We start from the raw sequence: 17,220 nt of genomic DNA, 5'->3' as shown, positions 1-17,220 counted from the left end.
AACCTAGGCTACTAAAGCTACTAAAGAAATTTCTAGACCTCAACCAAAAGTGAGGTCAACATGCATGTCCACCTTCTCGCCCGTTCGCAACGAATCGTCTGCATCGCGAAAGAACCTGAATGTCGCGATTCACGATCACCTGCTCGAACTTTGCATGGTCCTCTCGATCTTATATGTGAAACTGCATCAAGCAAGCAACCTTCTCCTGCTCACGAGCTTGCTTGAACCGCAGAACTACCCTTTGCTGAATTTCCTGAGAATTCACAGAAAAATGAAAAAACCGCACTTCATCTTCCTTCGTCGAGATTGAATGCCGCAAACCTTTGCGAACCGTGATTCCTGTTGTTCCTATACCTTAGTCCTGATCAATCGCAAATTGCCGAACTTTTGCCTGCCGCGAACCTTGCCTTGGTCGAATTCACCGAAGCACCTTTCTGCACCGAATTTGGCGCTCTAGCCGCCAATCTCCTTTGCCAAAATCTACTTTATTCCTGAGTCACCGAAATTTTTCTTCTCTGCCCTGGAACCTCGCTCCGATACCACTTGCTGAGAAATTAGAGTGAATAAAAACTATGAATCGACATAAATCCAGAAGAACACACAGAGATTTACGAGGTTCGGCAAAGATGCCTACATCCTCAGGAGCAGAGCAGCGACTCCCTTTTCAATATTCAGATACATACCCATAGGGTTACACATCTATTTATGTACCTCCTAGGGTTACTAACATGCCTATTTATAATCTTAGGAGTAAACCCTAAGTACAATATGTAATTACAACATTACCCCTGTACTTCACCCCCAACCCACATAAGGAAACTCCCCTGATTTGGACAGAATCTTTCGCTCTGCTTTAGAATCTGTCCCTTTGTGGTATATGAGCCATATCCAACAAATCTCCACCTTGGAGAATATTCAGCCCCTTAGGAGAAATACATTATGGAGTTTCTTACATGCCATAAGTGGGTTGGGACACCATGTTTCTCTAACAACTGCAAACATTCAACAAGTCCAAGCAATGCAAAAACTTGTTGATAGTAACTGACTCGGTTAACATATTAGCTACATTTTCATCCAAATGAATCTTTTGCAATAGTATCTCACCAGAAGCAATCAATTCTCTGATCTTGTGACACCTAACATCAATGTGCTTGGTTCTCGCATGGTACACCTGGATCTTAGCGAGATAAATAACACTCTGACTGTCACAATGCAACTGAACTCCATCTTGCTCAACGCCCAGTTCCTTTACTAGCCCAGCAAGCCATAACACTTCTTTTGCAGCTTCAGCTACTGCCATGTACTTAGCTTGATAATGCCACAATAGACGGAATTGTTGATTTTGAACATATAAATCCTCCACAAAGAGTAAACACATACCCAATTATAGACATTCTGCCATCAAAATCACCAACATAGTCAAAATCAACGTACCCTACAATTGAAGGATCATTTTGCTGATTGTCAAAAATAATTCTATGATTAAGAGATATCTCTTCATTCTAAGAGACTCCAAATTCTGGTATTATGAGCCGTACCTAACAATTCTCCACCTTGACGAATATCCAGAATTTGGCAGTATGGCTCATAATAAGCTTCATACTGACGAAAAGATGTCTCATGATACTTGACATCAATGTGCTTGGTTCTCGCATGGTACACCTGGTTCTTAGCCAAATAAATAACACTTTGACTGTCAGAATGCAACTGAACTCGACCTTGCTCAACGCCCAGTTCCTTTACTAGCCCAGCAAACCATAAGACTTCTCTTGCAGCTTCAGCTACTGCCATGTACTCAGCTCAGTTGTAGATAAAATGTATATAGCCAACAGCTATGCGTTTATGAGTATTAAAGAAAGTTAAGTAGAATTTTTTTGAATAGATCATGAGTAATAATTTATATCAGAGCGATCTGTCTCAATACAACGAGTTACATCAAGCTGGGTTATGACTCTACTACCTCTATAGCAATCAACTACGACCCTTGCAACCTAGTATCACAGAGAATTACATTTTTTACAACCAGACTACAATTATTATATTTGAACCGCTATTTTATATGTAGAATGATCATATTTGTAACTACATCTTCCATAATTAAGTAGGATGGTGAACCCGTGTACCATAGATTCTTTCAATCAGGCTACGCCCCGTAATATTTTTCCCTTTCTAGGATTTTTGACATCAAAATCAATGTCTTACTTCTCTTTAATTAACCGAATGTGTGCTAAGCTCCCATTTAATGCTAAGATGAAAATTCAATACTTTACGACCGCAGACCTTCCGACACATATCAATAATATAACCTCATAAGTTTTATCTTTAGTTCGTCTTTATCTTTATTATTTCTTATGATAACAAAATCATTTTGTGAGTAGGATTTTCATGTCATCCACAGATAATTTTGAATCTAACATCTTGAACTAAAAAGAGGAAATACCCAAACCTTCAAAGAATATGACTCGAGCCAAATTAAATAAATTTATATCAAATTATATATATTTATCTGCATTAAGATTTTAAGTTTAATTGTACTAAAAATATATTTAAAAAATGTTACTTTATATTCACCCTTGTTCTATAAGTTAATGCATACATAGAACAAATTGCATAATGAATACATAGAATTAGGGATAAAAATGATATAAACTATATTTTAGTTAATTTATAAATTGCAATATCTTAATTTTTTTTATATATAAAAAAGAAGAAATATTCCGTCTCGATGTCCGCACGTCTGAACGATCAACAACCGTTGACCACGTCGCCCGCAATTCACATGTATAGTGACGTAGCGGCCGGTATTTGGTCATCCAGACGGAGTATTTTATAAAAAGTCCAAGATGGTTGCTCCTTGGATTTATATATATGTTACATAATTCGTAATTATTTTAATGCTTAAATTTATAATTTAATTTTTATTTATATAAAAAATTTTAACACATCCAGTCCTAACATATGAATGAAAATTTTGCTTAAAATTAATACTAATTATGTTTTTTTGGGTGATGAATTTAGACATTATATAAATAATTATTAAGATTTAACTACTAAATTAAAAAGATGCTATGGATATAAATCCCTTGTTTTTAAACCGTTTGCGGAGTACAGACAGCGCAAATAGTTGATTTATTAGCTGGCTCATTTTATTTTTTATTTTTTATTTTGGGGGAAATTTATCTGGCTCTACTCGTCTCAAATTCTTTGTTGCTCCGGCTCTTTAGATGGCGCATAGAATTTGAGAAGGGTTAGGTTCTTTGATCCCCGGAAACTCTAGTCACTCCCTTGCACTGTTTCTGGTTTCTAGGGTTTCAGTGTGGGGCAGGCAAAGAGGAGGGAGGACGGGAGGGAGGGAGCGGGGTTGATCTCCGAGCTCGTGAGGCGCTGTTTCGTCTTACTCTCTCGGTGGCCCGACGTCATTCTAGGGTTTTGGAGTCTTAATCAACATTTCAACCTTTTGTGGTGCTTGAGCTTTGTAGCTCTTTATTTGGAGTACTTCGACGTCGATTTGGACATTTCTGGCCGTTTACCAGGATTTTATTCGACTTTGAGGAGGGAAATTCGGAGGTTTTCATTTAGATTTGGGCGATGCTGCTCCATTATGTGAGGTGATCAGGGGAGGAAAGGGCCATGGAGGGGGAGGAAGGGCATCGGACTGTACTGGCGTGTAGCCTCTGCGGTGGCCTTTTTACTTTATTCAGTGCCCTGAGTTTTACCATTCTTTTTGCCGTGAATTGGCGGCCTTGGAGAATTTACAGGTTAGGTTTCATGCCATATCTTTCATATTTTAAGAACTTTTTAGCGTTGCACCTTTACTCAGTGTTGACAAGCTGCATTGCGAAATTTAAGTGCTGCTTAATTGGGTAGGCAATATACCTGTATATAAGCTTAATTTCATTTACTGTGCCCTATTTAGTACTGCTTTGTACTTGTATTTAAGCATCCAAGTTTGATACTCTCAAGCACTTACATTATGTGGTGCGGACTACCTGGTTTCTGCAATTACCATGACAGATGACATTCAGCTGGTGTTTCAATGATTGCTTTATTAGATAGGGCAACCAACACCTGTTCAATTTTTGGAAGAGTTCAATTGTTCGTATATAACCAGTACTTGAAGTTCTTTCTCATCAATTTTGATTCTAAACTTGAGGGATTATAATTGCTTACATGCTGAGTAGATGAATTTATTCCCATAGGTTTAGCCAGGCATATAAAAACCTTCATCATTCATCAGGATGATCATGAGCATATCCCAACTATTTGTTGGACTCACTACTCACTTCTATTTATTATTATTATGTGCACATTTGGTTATAACTGCAGGTTCTGCAAATCGGTATGCACAAAATCAACCCATAGAGTCCTTGCTTTTCCTCAAATATATTTCCATATTTTCCCCACATCTCTGATGTTAATTTTACCCTCACCTATTTTTGCATCTTCTTTCTCATTTTGTTTGTACCCTACTACCTAATTTATTTTTTCATGGTTTATCTTCAGTTGTTGCAATCTTCACACTCCATATAATATAATTGTTTTACAACATAATTTTTTTTTCTCTTCATCTCATTCTTCCTAACATCTCGACTTTTTTTCATTCTCAACGTTGGGGTTTGGACATTTGTTCATTTTTCTCACATTCCTCATAAATGATGCTATGAGTGTGCATGCAGGTTTTATAAAAAAATGTGATGAGGCTGTCAAGGAAAAACATTTTTTTCCTGCCGACCCTAATTGCTTTTGGGATTTCTTATTTACTCTTGATAAAATTCTAGAGGCACTGGAAAGCAATGCTGCTTGATCTAACAAGACACTTATGCACCCCAAATTACACCTTATTATTTACCAAGGCTATGGTAAAATTGTCTTAAAATTATAATCTTTTTGCCTCTAAAAATGGCTGTTTATTTTTTTTTCACTGTTTTCCTCCATCTAGGTCATTCTTAGATCCTCATCCTTCTTTTTGAAAACCATTTCGTAACGCTCAAGCCTTTCAATCTTTCTGTTTGTTTAATGTTCTCCACCTTCTATGGCAGCAAAAACATTGCATATCCACTAACATTAAAACCATGAGATTGCGCACTAATTATATATGAACTAATTCTTTATCCTTATTTTTAATCCTTTCTTGCTGGCAATTGATTTTTCTGACCAATTCCAGTAATTTGGGGTTGTTTAACGAAATTAAAGCTTTGTTTTACATTTTTTTTTAATTTCACACTTACAAGAAACAAAAGAAGAAGCATTAGTCTGCCCATTTCTGACATCATGTGTGCATTCAAATACATAGTGTGTAATTCTGAATATTTTGTCTTGATTTTTATTTTTGGTTTAAGAAATCATTTGCGTTTTTGAATAAGCAAAGAGACTGTTTTTTCTATATCGAGTCATTAGAGAGGTAGCACTTTGTAGTTATTTCATAACTTAATATTAGCTATTTTAAAATATAAACACACTCTAAGGGTTTGTTTGGGGCAGCTGTTGATTATTTATAATCTGATGGTAATCAGATTATTCTGATAATATGATAATTTGCAGATTATCAGAATAAACTGATTTGCTGTTTGGGGCAGCTTATGCAAAATAACTTTTTGATAGCTGTTGCTAGATAAATGACCTTCATGCCTCAATTTGGTGAAACTGTTTGCAACAAAACTAAAATGCGAACATAAGTATATAATACAGAACCCTGAAATCATCATAAATCAGTTGAAATGATAACATACAGTGCTCACACTCTCGTGAGTATAAAAAGAAATAAAAAAAAAGATAAATACAATTACAACTAAAATGAAAAATATTAAAATATTCAATTTCAAACTCTAACAACGTCTGTCCTCAGTTGCACTGTTAACCTGAGAAATCATCATATCCCGATCACTGCTGGTACTATAACTTGTTGGACTGTCGGCCTATGGAAGAAACCACAATGAGCTGAAACACCTTTGCGACAATCATAGAACTGCCTCTCACTGTTGTGAGGCTGACGTAACGTGAGTAATGAAGCAGGTAGTCCACAGTAATAGAAAACAACTGTGCTTGTCCCCGAAATCTTAGAAGACATGTTGCTATAGCTGCAAAAAAAAAAACAAAAAAAACAAATTGTCAGATCCTGAAAAAAAATAACAAAAAGACATGAAGACGAAAATAAACCTATGGTGTACGAAATAAATAAGACTCGGTGGATCAACTGCCATAGATAACATCTGCGATTGACTCTCTCAAAGCAGTCATCTCAGCCACACCCCCAGCGTAATGAACCCCAAGTTCGTTAGAGTCTATCTCATCCTCATAGACTGAAGGCCCAATCACAAATGCTGATGGTTTATCAAAGACATTCAGTTCATCTTTATCAGCCATACTAAAGTCTGTATCTGAACATGAAAGATGTCGTTGGATGAAGTTATGAAGTGTCATTGTTGCCACCACAATATGCATCTGCTTTTGAAATGAATACGACGACATATCACATAAGATCCATTTCTTCTTCCAAACCCCAAACATTCTTTCAGTCACCCCGCGTAAAGAGGAGTGACATTTGTTAAACATTTCTTTCCTGCCACAGATGTTGCCACTTGCTCGCTCAAATTAGGAATATGATATCTAGCGTCTGGATATGGCTTCAGATAGCCCCTCTGTATAGAATATCCAACATGAAACAAATAGTATTCCCCTGTTATGGAATACACTGTTAATGACAAATAATACATATAACTAGTACGTTTACAAATCAAATCTTACTTGAAGGCGAGTGATGAAAACACTATGATCTATTCCTGGTTGCATAAGAGAAAATCCGACTGTCATGTGCACTCCCTTCCCAGCCCGCTACAACAAAAACGAAACACATGCTGAAATCACATATCACCATGACATTTTGAGTAGTTGAACTACTACGACCAATGTATGCCACCTTGTGCTGGCTGGGTAGTCGGGCATCGACGTGAGTACCTTCAATTGCACCTATGCAGTTCTGTTTTACAACGTTAGAATGTAGTAACGTAAAGAAACCAATAGTCACTTCAAAATATGTTGCTGAACCTTATTGGATGTCCAAAAAGCATCTCACCTACCCATTTATCCCCAATAAAACTGGAAGTCATACAGGGTATACGAACACTATTGGATCGGTAATACTCCAACAACAATATTGCAATAGCTGCAGCCCATGTCATTCTTTTACGGCGTTCCTTCATTTTTCATTTCAACTGATCACGGGAAATGAAAATATTCCCAAACATTCCAACATTCCAACATTCCAACATTCCCCCTCATTACAAGCACAAATTTGATTCTTAGCATGTCAACGTCTCAATATTGTAACTCAAAAAATTCCCAGGCATCAGAACAGGGTCATACATATGTAAAAATGCCACAAGAAAACTTATGCTCTTTCAAATAACCGCATCATATTTGAAAATCCAACATTTCGAATCATAAATTTGCAATAGTTCATTTCAAACGATCGTAGGAACATGAAATACTGATAGGAGGGTCGAATACATACTCGCGGGAAGAAATGAGAGGGATATCGGGTAGGGCGAGAGTGTGAGGTCGAAAATAATACCTCATGTGCGCCGATCTCCGTCAAAGTGAAGGAGCGGAGGGTCGATTCTCCTCGAAAGAGCGAGGGCAAGGGAGATCTCAGAAGGGCAACAGAGGAATTCTTGCCCTAAACGCGAAAATCATACGCGGGATGAGAGGGAAGTCTGGATTCCAAAGGTATTAAGGAAACCGTGATATTCAAACGCCGCGACACCAAAACGTTCAGCCGAACGTACTATTCAAACGGGACGGTGGTGTTTTCAAAACACTGCCGCACCCTATAAGCTGCCCCAAACGGGCTCTAAAAATCCATGTCAAATTTTGCAATCAAATTTGCTCTTGGAACATGCCGCACAATGATAGTTTTTGTCGATAAATTTTTTAGCTTTTTGATATGCATCAATGCATTATTTTTTCTATTTGACAGTTCTTTGTTTTTGAAGTTTTTGAAGATGTTAGTTGTTCTAGGTTGATATTCTTGTGTGGATAGGGATGGAGCAACTTGAGTTGTGGCCTTGTAACCAATGACCTGATTTTAACTTTCTTTGGTTGGCACTATTCGAGTACACTCTTGTGTTTGCTGTCCTTTTTGAACATTATTCAGTTAGTGCATTTTCGTCAGTGCATGCTTTTTTGTTCGCAAACACATGGATATTTGCTAATTTTGACATTCACTACCTTTAAAGATGTTCCTTTTTACGCTCATGGGTCTCCACCCTTCTTCAGATACACACTTGCCATTTTTGTGCTCACATGTTTATCCAAAGGCATTCATTTTAGTTAGTTGATTTAAATTTTACATATTTGGTATTTTAGTTTTTTTTTTTTATTAATGATCTTTATAATAGATTAGATACTAAGGAGGGTGAAAAATATATGTATAAACTAGCCAAACAAAGAGAAAAAAAAGTAAAGATTTAACTCAAGTAAAGTGTATTAAAGATGAAAATCAAAAAGCACTTTTCTTAGAAAAATATATTCAACATAGGTGGGTGAGTTACTTTGATAAACTTTGTAATGAAGTTTTTGAAAATACGATCGACCTTAGTGATTTTAATATCGTGAATAATAATAAAACATTTCATTTTTACCGTCGCATTAGCAAAAAAGAAGTTTCTTTTCGTTTTAATATGAAAACAATTCAATAGGGAATATAAAGAAATGTGTTTACTGGAAATGCATTTTTACCAATATTATGATTTGTTGGTATATGTGCTGCAATATCTATAAGTTTGCTTATTTTCTGATTGAAGATCTGGGTTTTGATAGTAGCAGGGCAACTAAACGACTCCATTTTTGTTATTATAGTCTTATTTTCATTTGCATTTCTTATCATTTTACCACCTATGATGTATGATACTGATTGTTTAGTAAACTCTTATAGCAGTTTCTCATGATCATAAAGGGGATATTCAGAAGGTATGAAAGATGGAATCCTGTGCACCCAACAATAGGTTTGTTTTGGGGCGTGGGGGTTGGCATTGGCTGTGGCATTGGATGGGGTCCTGGGTTTGGTCCTGAGGTTATTGGCTACGTTGGTGCTGGCTGTGGTATAGGCTTTAGTGTTGGTGTCACTGTTGCTGGGATTGGGATTGGCCTTCCAGTGAATGGAGTTGAGCAAATCCCACACAATGGTAAATTTTTGCTTTATTTGTTCATGCTTTAAATCATGAGAGATTATGCATTGACTTAGATGCCCTTGAATTTTCTCTGATTTTGTCCACGTTTAAACACTTGATATTATTTGTTGAGTTTTTTATTCTGAGAAGAAACTTGAGCTAGAGAGATTAATTTGCTCTTTTTAGTCTCTGTTTATGAAAGGGTTGCTTTATGTTTCATCTCTTTAGAATGAAATTCATACATTGAGAAGTGATTTCTTATGTTTTCTTGGTTTATCTTGCATCCTTCTGCTAATCTTTTTCTCTTACGAAGCTCAGGATTATATCAGATTCATTTGAATTCTTAAATTTCTAAAGATATCATATGCATTCCATTCAGTGGAAGTGGTTTTAATTTTAAACTGAAAAGATGAATGATATACTTGAAGCACAAATTAGATAGACTAAAAATATGGACAATAAGAATAGAAAGGTTGAGCTACTAAATCACAAGTAGTTTTCTTTTTGAACTTTTTGAAGGAAATAAATTATTTTTGCAAGTTTTGTAGTGTAATTTTACATAAAAGTTTGGGGTGCAATTTATATATAATAGTAGTTAATAATTAGAGAAAGTCGCCTTAGATGGTTTGGTCATATTAAACGTCGACCATTAGATGATCCGATTAGGAGAGTAGATGTTTTAAATTCGACTTGTGTTAAGAAAGGCAGAGGTAGACCTAGGAAGACTTGGGCTTATTGTTTTAAAAATGATCTTAATTTACTAGAACTAAATGCAAATATGACACTAAATAGGACGCAATGGAGAAAAAGGATTCATGTAGCCGACCCCAGGTAGTGGGATTAAGGCTTTGTTGTTGTTGTTGTTGTTGTGGTATTTTAGCTTTTTTGTAAAGTTGTTGTCTGTTGTGCTTGTGGAGAATTCTATTCTGTGAATGTTTATAACGTTTTTTCTTGATTGTTCAGTTGGATATTTGCGAGAAAATGGCCAGAAATTGTACAAGGACGTCACCTGAGCACTCTCTGCAGTTTTCTTTCTCTATTTGCATGGGTGATAGTTCTCTCTCCAATCATGGTGGTTCTCATATGGGGATCTATTCTCATTTATCTTATGGATCGAGATATAATTGGGTTGGCTGTTATCATGGCTGGCACAGCTCTCTTACTGGCATTCTATTCTATAATGTTATGGTGGAGAACACAATGGCAAAGCTCAAGTATGTATTTTTTACATTTTAATACCGTTAAAATTTTGAAAATTTTCATACTTTTGCATATGAACTTAGATTTAACCTTAAAAGTCATTTTTTTTCATGTACAATTGTTAACTGGCAAATGTCATTTCCAGTGGTTTTTTATTTTATTTAATTTGAAGATATAATTCGCTCGTGTGGTAGGCTTTGCTTATTTTTTTATCTTATTTGACAGTGCATTCACTTTTTTCAGTGTGCTCGCTCTTTCGTTTTAAAGATTGTCTTGGATATAGAAAAATATTTAATACTTGTCATTTACTTGATAGCATTTTTCTCTTAATGTTGGTGGAGCAAGCTGAAACACTTCCTCCAATTTTGCTTGCCAATGTAGTATATATGTTTTGTATTGTGACTTCACCTTGTACATTTCGCATCCGAATTCCCAACTAACAACTAATGTAATCCTTTTCCTCACGTAATCCTGCTCAGTCCTTGTTCTTTCCTGTGCACCCCAAATGTGATTTGACCTCATTTTTTTCCAATAGTAAAGAAATTATATTTTGCAAGACGCTTTTAATATCGCTTTTTAATATACAATACCATTGTTAGGATACTAGTGGATATTCAATGCGTATAAGGTACTTCAAAGGCATTTGTTCTAAATCATAATTTTTCTGTACATTTATTTTGTGGAAACTGACTGTTCCAACCTCTTCAATACTGCACTGGAAAAAATTTGGTTTAAGATTCACAAAAAAATAGGATCATGATGTAGCTAGGTGGGTGACGAATTTGGTGCTGTGAGACTAGGGAAATTTATTTTGGTGAGTTGAAGACTTTCTTTTTCCACTAGAGTTTAAAATTTTCTGTTTCTTTATTTTTTGAAGTGTCCTGCGATTATGTGCCTGATATTTCTCAAAACTTGTCTCATTTTTCCGTAAGAGTTACTTGAAAGATGTTAGGAATTTAATCCATTGGTGGAGGGATGAAAGTGCTAACTACTTAAGTAGTTATGGGAAATAACTGCTTAGTTGTTGGTTAGATTGGTATGATTTGTGTTCTTTAAAAAGGAAGTTGCATATTCAAATCTGAGTGATGGAACCCAGCATGTTTCCCCCTTTCTTTTCTCCCACATTCCACCTGCAAGACTTTACCCAATTTGTAGTTGATAAGATGTATGCAGCAAATTTGTGAATCGTGGAACCTCTGGATCCGTTATTCCAGCACAGGAGTCGTACATTTTTGCAAGCACTAATGTACTGTTAAGCTAAATCGTGAAATATATAGCCAACGAGGCTCTTTGTAGGTGCTGTGGTGCACCACAAAAGCTGAATTTTTTATAAAATGCTGAATCTGTTGTTTGTTTTATGGGATCATGAGTATCATAGAGGCATGGATCCTTGCCACATTTTGCTTTTTATATTGATATTTGACATCCCGAGTAAGATTTAAGCAAAGGTCCTACGGTAAATGCTACGAAGAAACATTTTTTTCTTGGGCTGAAGAGCCTTAGCGGGCACTTGGATGTGTAGGTGGTCTAGAAATAGTGGGATAACTTTAACATGCAATTTTTCTAGAGAGTGGCTTGTTTAAGGTACATCTAATCACTTAATTGAGTTTATATTAGACATTGGGAGTTGGTTTCTCTGCTCATTCTGTTAGTCACCCCATGAACTTTAATGGCTATAGTACAAGTAATATGGTGATTGTGGAGGAAATCAGTGTTCAGTTCTTAAGAACTTACATTATATTCTTCACGTCACCATCTCCTTTCTTTTCCTCTTTTATTTAAATTACATGGATCTTTCTTGGGTGCTATAATTGCATGAGCTAAAGATGAATCACAACATAGCTTGATAAGAAAATATCTACTTCTGGGCTAATTAATTAACATGTCTGGGAATTGTGAAACTGGTACCTTATAATGACTACAGCCAAAACGGATTTCTGAGCATAATTTTGGAACAATTTAGATTATTTACCTCTTTTTTCATGAAACCTTTTATGTGGTTTTGACCATGGTTTGTGTTCTATTGATTTCTGATATCATTTGTGCATCATGCTACTTATTTTTAAGAATATGAAGAGTTCCTTCTGACTTATTGGACCTCATGTGTAGGGGCGGTTGCTTACCTTCTCCTGTTGGCCGTATCTCTTCTATGCTCATATGAGCTTTGTGCTGTTTATGTCACAGCTGGCATGAGTGCTGTTGAGCGTTATTCACCATCTGGATTTTTTTTTGGTGTGTCAGCAGTAGCATTAGCAATCAATTTGCTTTTTATCTGCAGGATGGTTTTTAATGGTAACCATTGCTTTCCTTTATTTTTCATAAGTGTTTAATAGTCATGATTGTTCCGTGAAAGTTAAATCCTTCTCTTTCGTACAGGAACTGGATTAGATGTAGATGAATATGTAATAAGGTCATATAAGTTCGCATATTCTGATTGTATCGAGGTTGGTCCTTTTAATTATTCGCCTGAGCCACCTGATCCAAATGACATACAAATACGAAAGTCAAGCAGGTGGTTTAATTTTCTACATTTTCTTGTGCATTTAAATATTTAAATGTATTTTTTAGTTTCTTGGATTAGCAATTGTTCTTTTTTTTGTTTGATTTAATCATCGCGTTTGTCAATTCGTAGGATTTTTTCTTAAAAGTGGCCAACCTACACGATATTTAGTTATTTTGCTTGATTCGTTGTGATAACATGGCTTTTACTCCCTTTTTGAAGGGTTTTGCATCTCGCCCTTCTTTACCTTGGATCGCTGGTTGTACTACTTGCGTACTCTTTATTGTATGGTTTGACTGCGAATGAGGAACATTGGTTGGGTGCCATCACATCTGCAGCTGTGATTGTTCTTGGTACTATAACCTATACTGTGTTTAGAATGGCCGGAATTAAGGTAGTTTAGTTCATGTAATTCTAAGCTTTTTTTTTTTGCTGGTATCAGACTGGAATATGGGAGCTTGCTTGCTTGGGTTTAAGCTTCTTAGAAGTCGATTTATGGTGCTTTTTGTTGCGGGGACATCGCGGATTTTTCTTATCTGCTTTGGGGTTCACTATTGGTTTGTGTTAGCTCTTTATTTGTTCATCTCAACTTCTATGTATATTGCAATATTATGTTTCTTTTCTAATTCTTATTTTGTGAATATTCCTAGGTACTTGGGACATTGTGCTAGTTATGCTGTTGTGGCATCTGTGTTATTGGGTTCTGCTGTTTCTCATCATCTGTCTTTTTTGAATCCGTTAGCTGCGAGGCAAGATGCTCTGCGGAGCACTGTGATTCGGTTGAGAGAAGGGTTCCGGTGGAAAGGTCAAAGCAGCTCCTCTAGCTCTTCTGAAGGTTGTGGTTCTAGCGTTAAGAGAAGTAGCAGCAGTGTGGAAGGAGGACAACATTGCAATGCCATTGAAGCCATGTATAGAAGAAACTCTCATTGTGTTAGTGATACTTATAATTCAAGTGCGCATCTGGCTCGTGCCAACAGTTGTCGCGAAGTTACTAATATTGAAAAGAGCATAGACGGTGGAGAGCCAAGTGTAACACTGCGTAGCAATTCTTATAGCTCTGTTATTCGGGAAACTGATGTGAGCATGTCATTTTCTCGCAAACATATTGATCAAGGAAATTCACTTGTTGTATGCTCTAGTAGTGGTTTGGAAAGCCAAAGTTGTGAATCTAACAGTTCGTTCACAAACTTAACAAATCAGCATGCATTGGATTTTAATTTAGCTCAAGTACTACAGAATAGGCTAAATGATCCGAGGGTTACATCAATGTTGAAAAGAAAGGGAGTGTTGGGGGATCATGAATTAGCTGATTTACTTCAAGACAAAGGCCTGGATCCACATTTTGCAGTACTTTTGAAGGAGAAGGGTCTGGATCCCAGGATTTTGTCATTATTGCAACGGAGCAGTTTAGATGCAGAAAGAGACCATCAGGGCACTGGAGATGACATTGCCGAAGTTTCTGACAGAGCAGATGCGGCCTTGCCCAATCAAACTTCTGTGTCAGAAGAGCTGAGACGGGATGGGTTGGGGAGCTTGTTGAATATTTCTAGATTTGCGTTGAATCAATTAGCTGGTACTCCACAGCGTGCCTGGATTGTCTTAACATTAGTTTTCATCGTGGAGACAGTATTTGTTGCAATATATAAACCTAAAGCCATTAAATTAATTAATGCTACTCATGAACAGGTCATTGGCCTCTTTTTCTTTTTGTTTAAATTGTTTTATTTTCTGTCAATCATCCTGTTTGTGAAATAATTTTAGAACTTAATTGTTGCAGTTTGAATTTGGTTTGTCTGTGCTGCTCCTCTCACCTGTAGTTTGTTCAGTATTGGCCTTCCTGTGGTCTTTACAAGCTGAGGATATGGCCATGACTGCAAAGCCACGCAAGGTAAAATGAGATAAATACAGTTTTTTACTTGGCTGATTTACTTTTGTGTGAGAAAATTTGAGTACTCCCTGGCTAGTCAAACGACACTTCATTTCAGAAAGTGTATTTAACATATATGAGGAAAACACTCTTCACTATTATGGCTTTGAACAAATTATTGTTGTGAGTGATGAATTTAAAAATCTCCATGTAGGCGTATTCTTATGCATATTTGCTAAGGATGTTGATCTGTTTTGTTAAGGGTGACAAGCCACGAGATTAAAAATTAAATAGGAACGTGATTCTTTAAATTGTTAAACAATTTCCGTTAAAGCAAATGCCAACGTCAGAAAGCTACCAGGACAAGTATTGAACAATCTGCTTAAGTGCTATATATATTCCACTCGGCGAGGCTTTGCTTGTCACTAGGCTACATTAGGTGTAAGCCATACGTTTTACAATTTTAGCGTCTATCTATTTGGCATGTTTCATATTATCACTAATTACATGTACATCCTCGAGTGTATCAGTGGGAAGATAAATAAATAAATAAATAAATAAATAATTAAATAGGAACCAAAGATTAATCATCAGTATTTATTGATTTATTATGTTATTTTTTTTGTGGCGTTATAACTTACAGACATGTCTTTGCTTGCGATCTTTTTTTGTGTTATTTTCATGAATCAATGTTGTTACTCATTGATTCATTTAATTGTGTATGTATATATATAAATTTTTTAGAAATATAACTTATCTTGTTCTTTGATTATGATCAGTATGGATTCATTGCTTGGCTTTTCACCACAATTGTTGGTCTGCTTCTCTCGTTCTTGAGGTATGCCAAGTTATTGCTTTAGGACTCATCTCAGTTTATTTTGCTTTCTTCAATATATATGTTTTTTGATGGGTTCTTTGTTTTGAGATAGAGCTCCTGCACTTTTTTCAAATTCTTAGGTTTGGTTTAACGGCTTCGTGATGTCATTTCAAAGTTCCTATGTGTTGGGAAGACGCATCTGCTGTGTAGCTATAGCTCCTCTTCCAATCAATTCTTAAACTTGTAGATGCTCATGTGACTGATTTTTTTTTAAAAAAATCTCCATCCATAACATTCGTGTTTTTTTTCTTTTGGCAAGATAATCATAGCATGATGGATGCCTCTAAATTAGAAAGTTTTTTGTCATGGAAACATGATGTCACGGACATTTGGTATTTGGTGAGCCTTGCGGTTAATTGTTTTGATTGTTTCGACATATATGCTAAGGCCACTAAGGATTACTGAGACCAATTCGGAAGATCAGTGAGAAATCACATCTTTGGCTTGGTGCTGGACATTTTAGTGCTACTAATCAAGAAGGGGTAATCAAACCCTTAACATAGTGATTTTTGTTATCCTACAGGTGGAGGAATGCATTTATTTTTCCACTCCTTTTTTGTTTCTGTTGGGTTGATTATTGTTCTTTGTAACTAAAGTATTACTTGATGTAACGCTAAATTTGAAAATAAATCATTGCTATGTTTTTAGCTTTGCAAACTTAAGATTTAATGGAAGCACAAAATCTATTTCAGCAACTCACATTATAACTTGTTGTTACTGAAACGTTTAGGAAGTAGAATATTGCTTTAAGCTTTTGACTGTCAGGTTACCTTTTTAACTAACTAGGTTGGTTAGTGTAGAATCTTTGTCTCATGTTATTGGAATTCACATTCAGGTTTTAGATATTTGTGGATGTGATTTGGTTATATCGAAGTGCAAGAAATAAATAGTGGTGGCTAGTTCAAACATGGAGGTATTACATGGCCACAACACATTATGTTTGACATGATACTTGTTAAGACCAGCTGGGGTAAACTGGCTTTCCAATCACTTAGTTATGGCTTTAACTATGACAATTGTGTTGCAATTTACATCCGTATTTCATGAAAGAACAAAACGTTAAATTTGATTGCCCCTTTATTCGAGAATACTTATTGTTTAAAAAGATTGTCGCTTTCATTCCATGCTTGAACAACTGGCAGATGTTTTTACCAAGGCTTTAAGTTCGCTTTAATTTTCTAATCCTTGCAACCAGCTTGAGCTAATTGATATTAATTCTTCATTTTGAGTATTTTTATTCTAAATTGCTAATTTGTTGATTAGCCACAAGCATGCTTTTATTTATTTTTATTCTTATAATTAGGTTTACAAATGAACTGTGTCGAGCCGTGTACTATCTTATTAACTTTTGGTTATTTTTTAATTTTGAGTTGAGCTTGAAGGTGAATTGAGGTTTAAAACTATGTTTTAGCTTATTTGCTGATTTTCTTATTGAGTTCGTCCCCAATTAACACAGTTATGGTGCTAATGATTTAATCGTGTAGTTTTAATGCCCAAACTAATTGTATCTAGGGGTGTAAACGAGCCGAAAACGAGCGAGCCATGCTCAGTTCGTGTTCGGCTCGTTTATATTTCGAGCTCAAAAAGTGTGTTCGTGTTCGGCTCGTTT

General features: G+C 36.0%; 1 protein-coding gene across 2 annotated transcripts in view; it reads left to right on the top strand.

The window, feature by feature from the left end:
- The first annotated feature begins 3,188 nt into the window (after positions 1-3,188).
- The window catches only part of LOC110018974 (calpain-type cysteine protease ADL1), a 41,801-nt gene continuing 27,769 nt past the window's right edge, over positions 3,189-17,220 (top strand). The window contains exons 1-9 of one of the 2 annotated variants that reach the window (XM_020716474.1): positions 3,189-3,758; positions 10,131-10,381; positions 12,477-12,659; positions 12,744-12,879; positions 13,090-13,220; positions 13,310-13,424; positions 13,518-14,553; positions 14,645-14,755; positions 15,514-15,572. In XM_020716474.1, the coding sequence (XP_020572133.1) occupies positions 3,631-3,758; positions 10,131-10,381; positions 12,477-12,659; positions 12,744-12,879; positions 13,090-13,220; positions 13,310-13,424; positions 13,518-14,553; positions 14,645-14,755; positions 15,514-15,572 (2,150 nt within the window). In that variant the 5' untranslated portion in view covers positions 3,189-3,630. The remainder of the gene's footprint in view (positions 3,759-10,130; positions 10,382-12,476; positions 12,660-12,743; positions 12,880-13,089; positions 13,221-13,309; positions 13,425-13,517; positions 14,554-14,644; positions 14,756-15,513; positions 15,573-17,220) is intronic. The other variant, XM_020716473.1, reaches the window with a different exon arrangement.

Source organism: Phalaenopsis equestris, unplaced genomic scaffold (genome assembly GCF_001263595.1).
Source record: "Phalaenopsis equestris unplaced genomic scaffold, ASM126359v1 Scaffold000036, whole genome shotgun sequence".
In the NCBI taxonomy this organism is placed as follows: domain Eukaryota; kingdom Viridiplantae; phylum Streptophyta; class Magnoliopsida; order Asparagales; family Orchidaceae; genus Phalaenopsis; species Phalaenopsis equestris.
The sequence above is the reverse complement of the archived record's forward strand: the minus strand, read 5'-3'. Positions and strand labels throughout refer to the sequence as shown.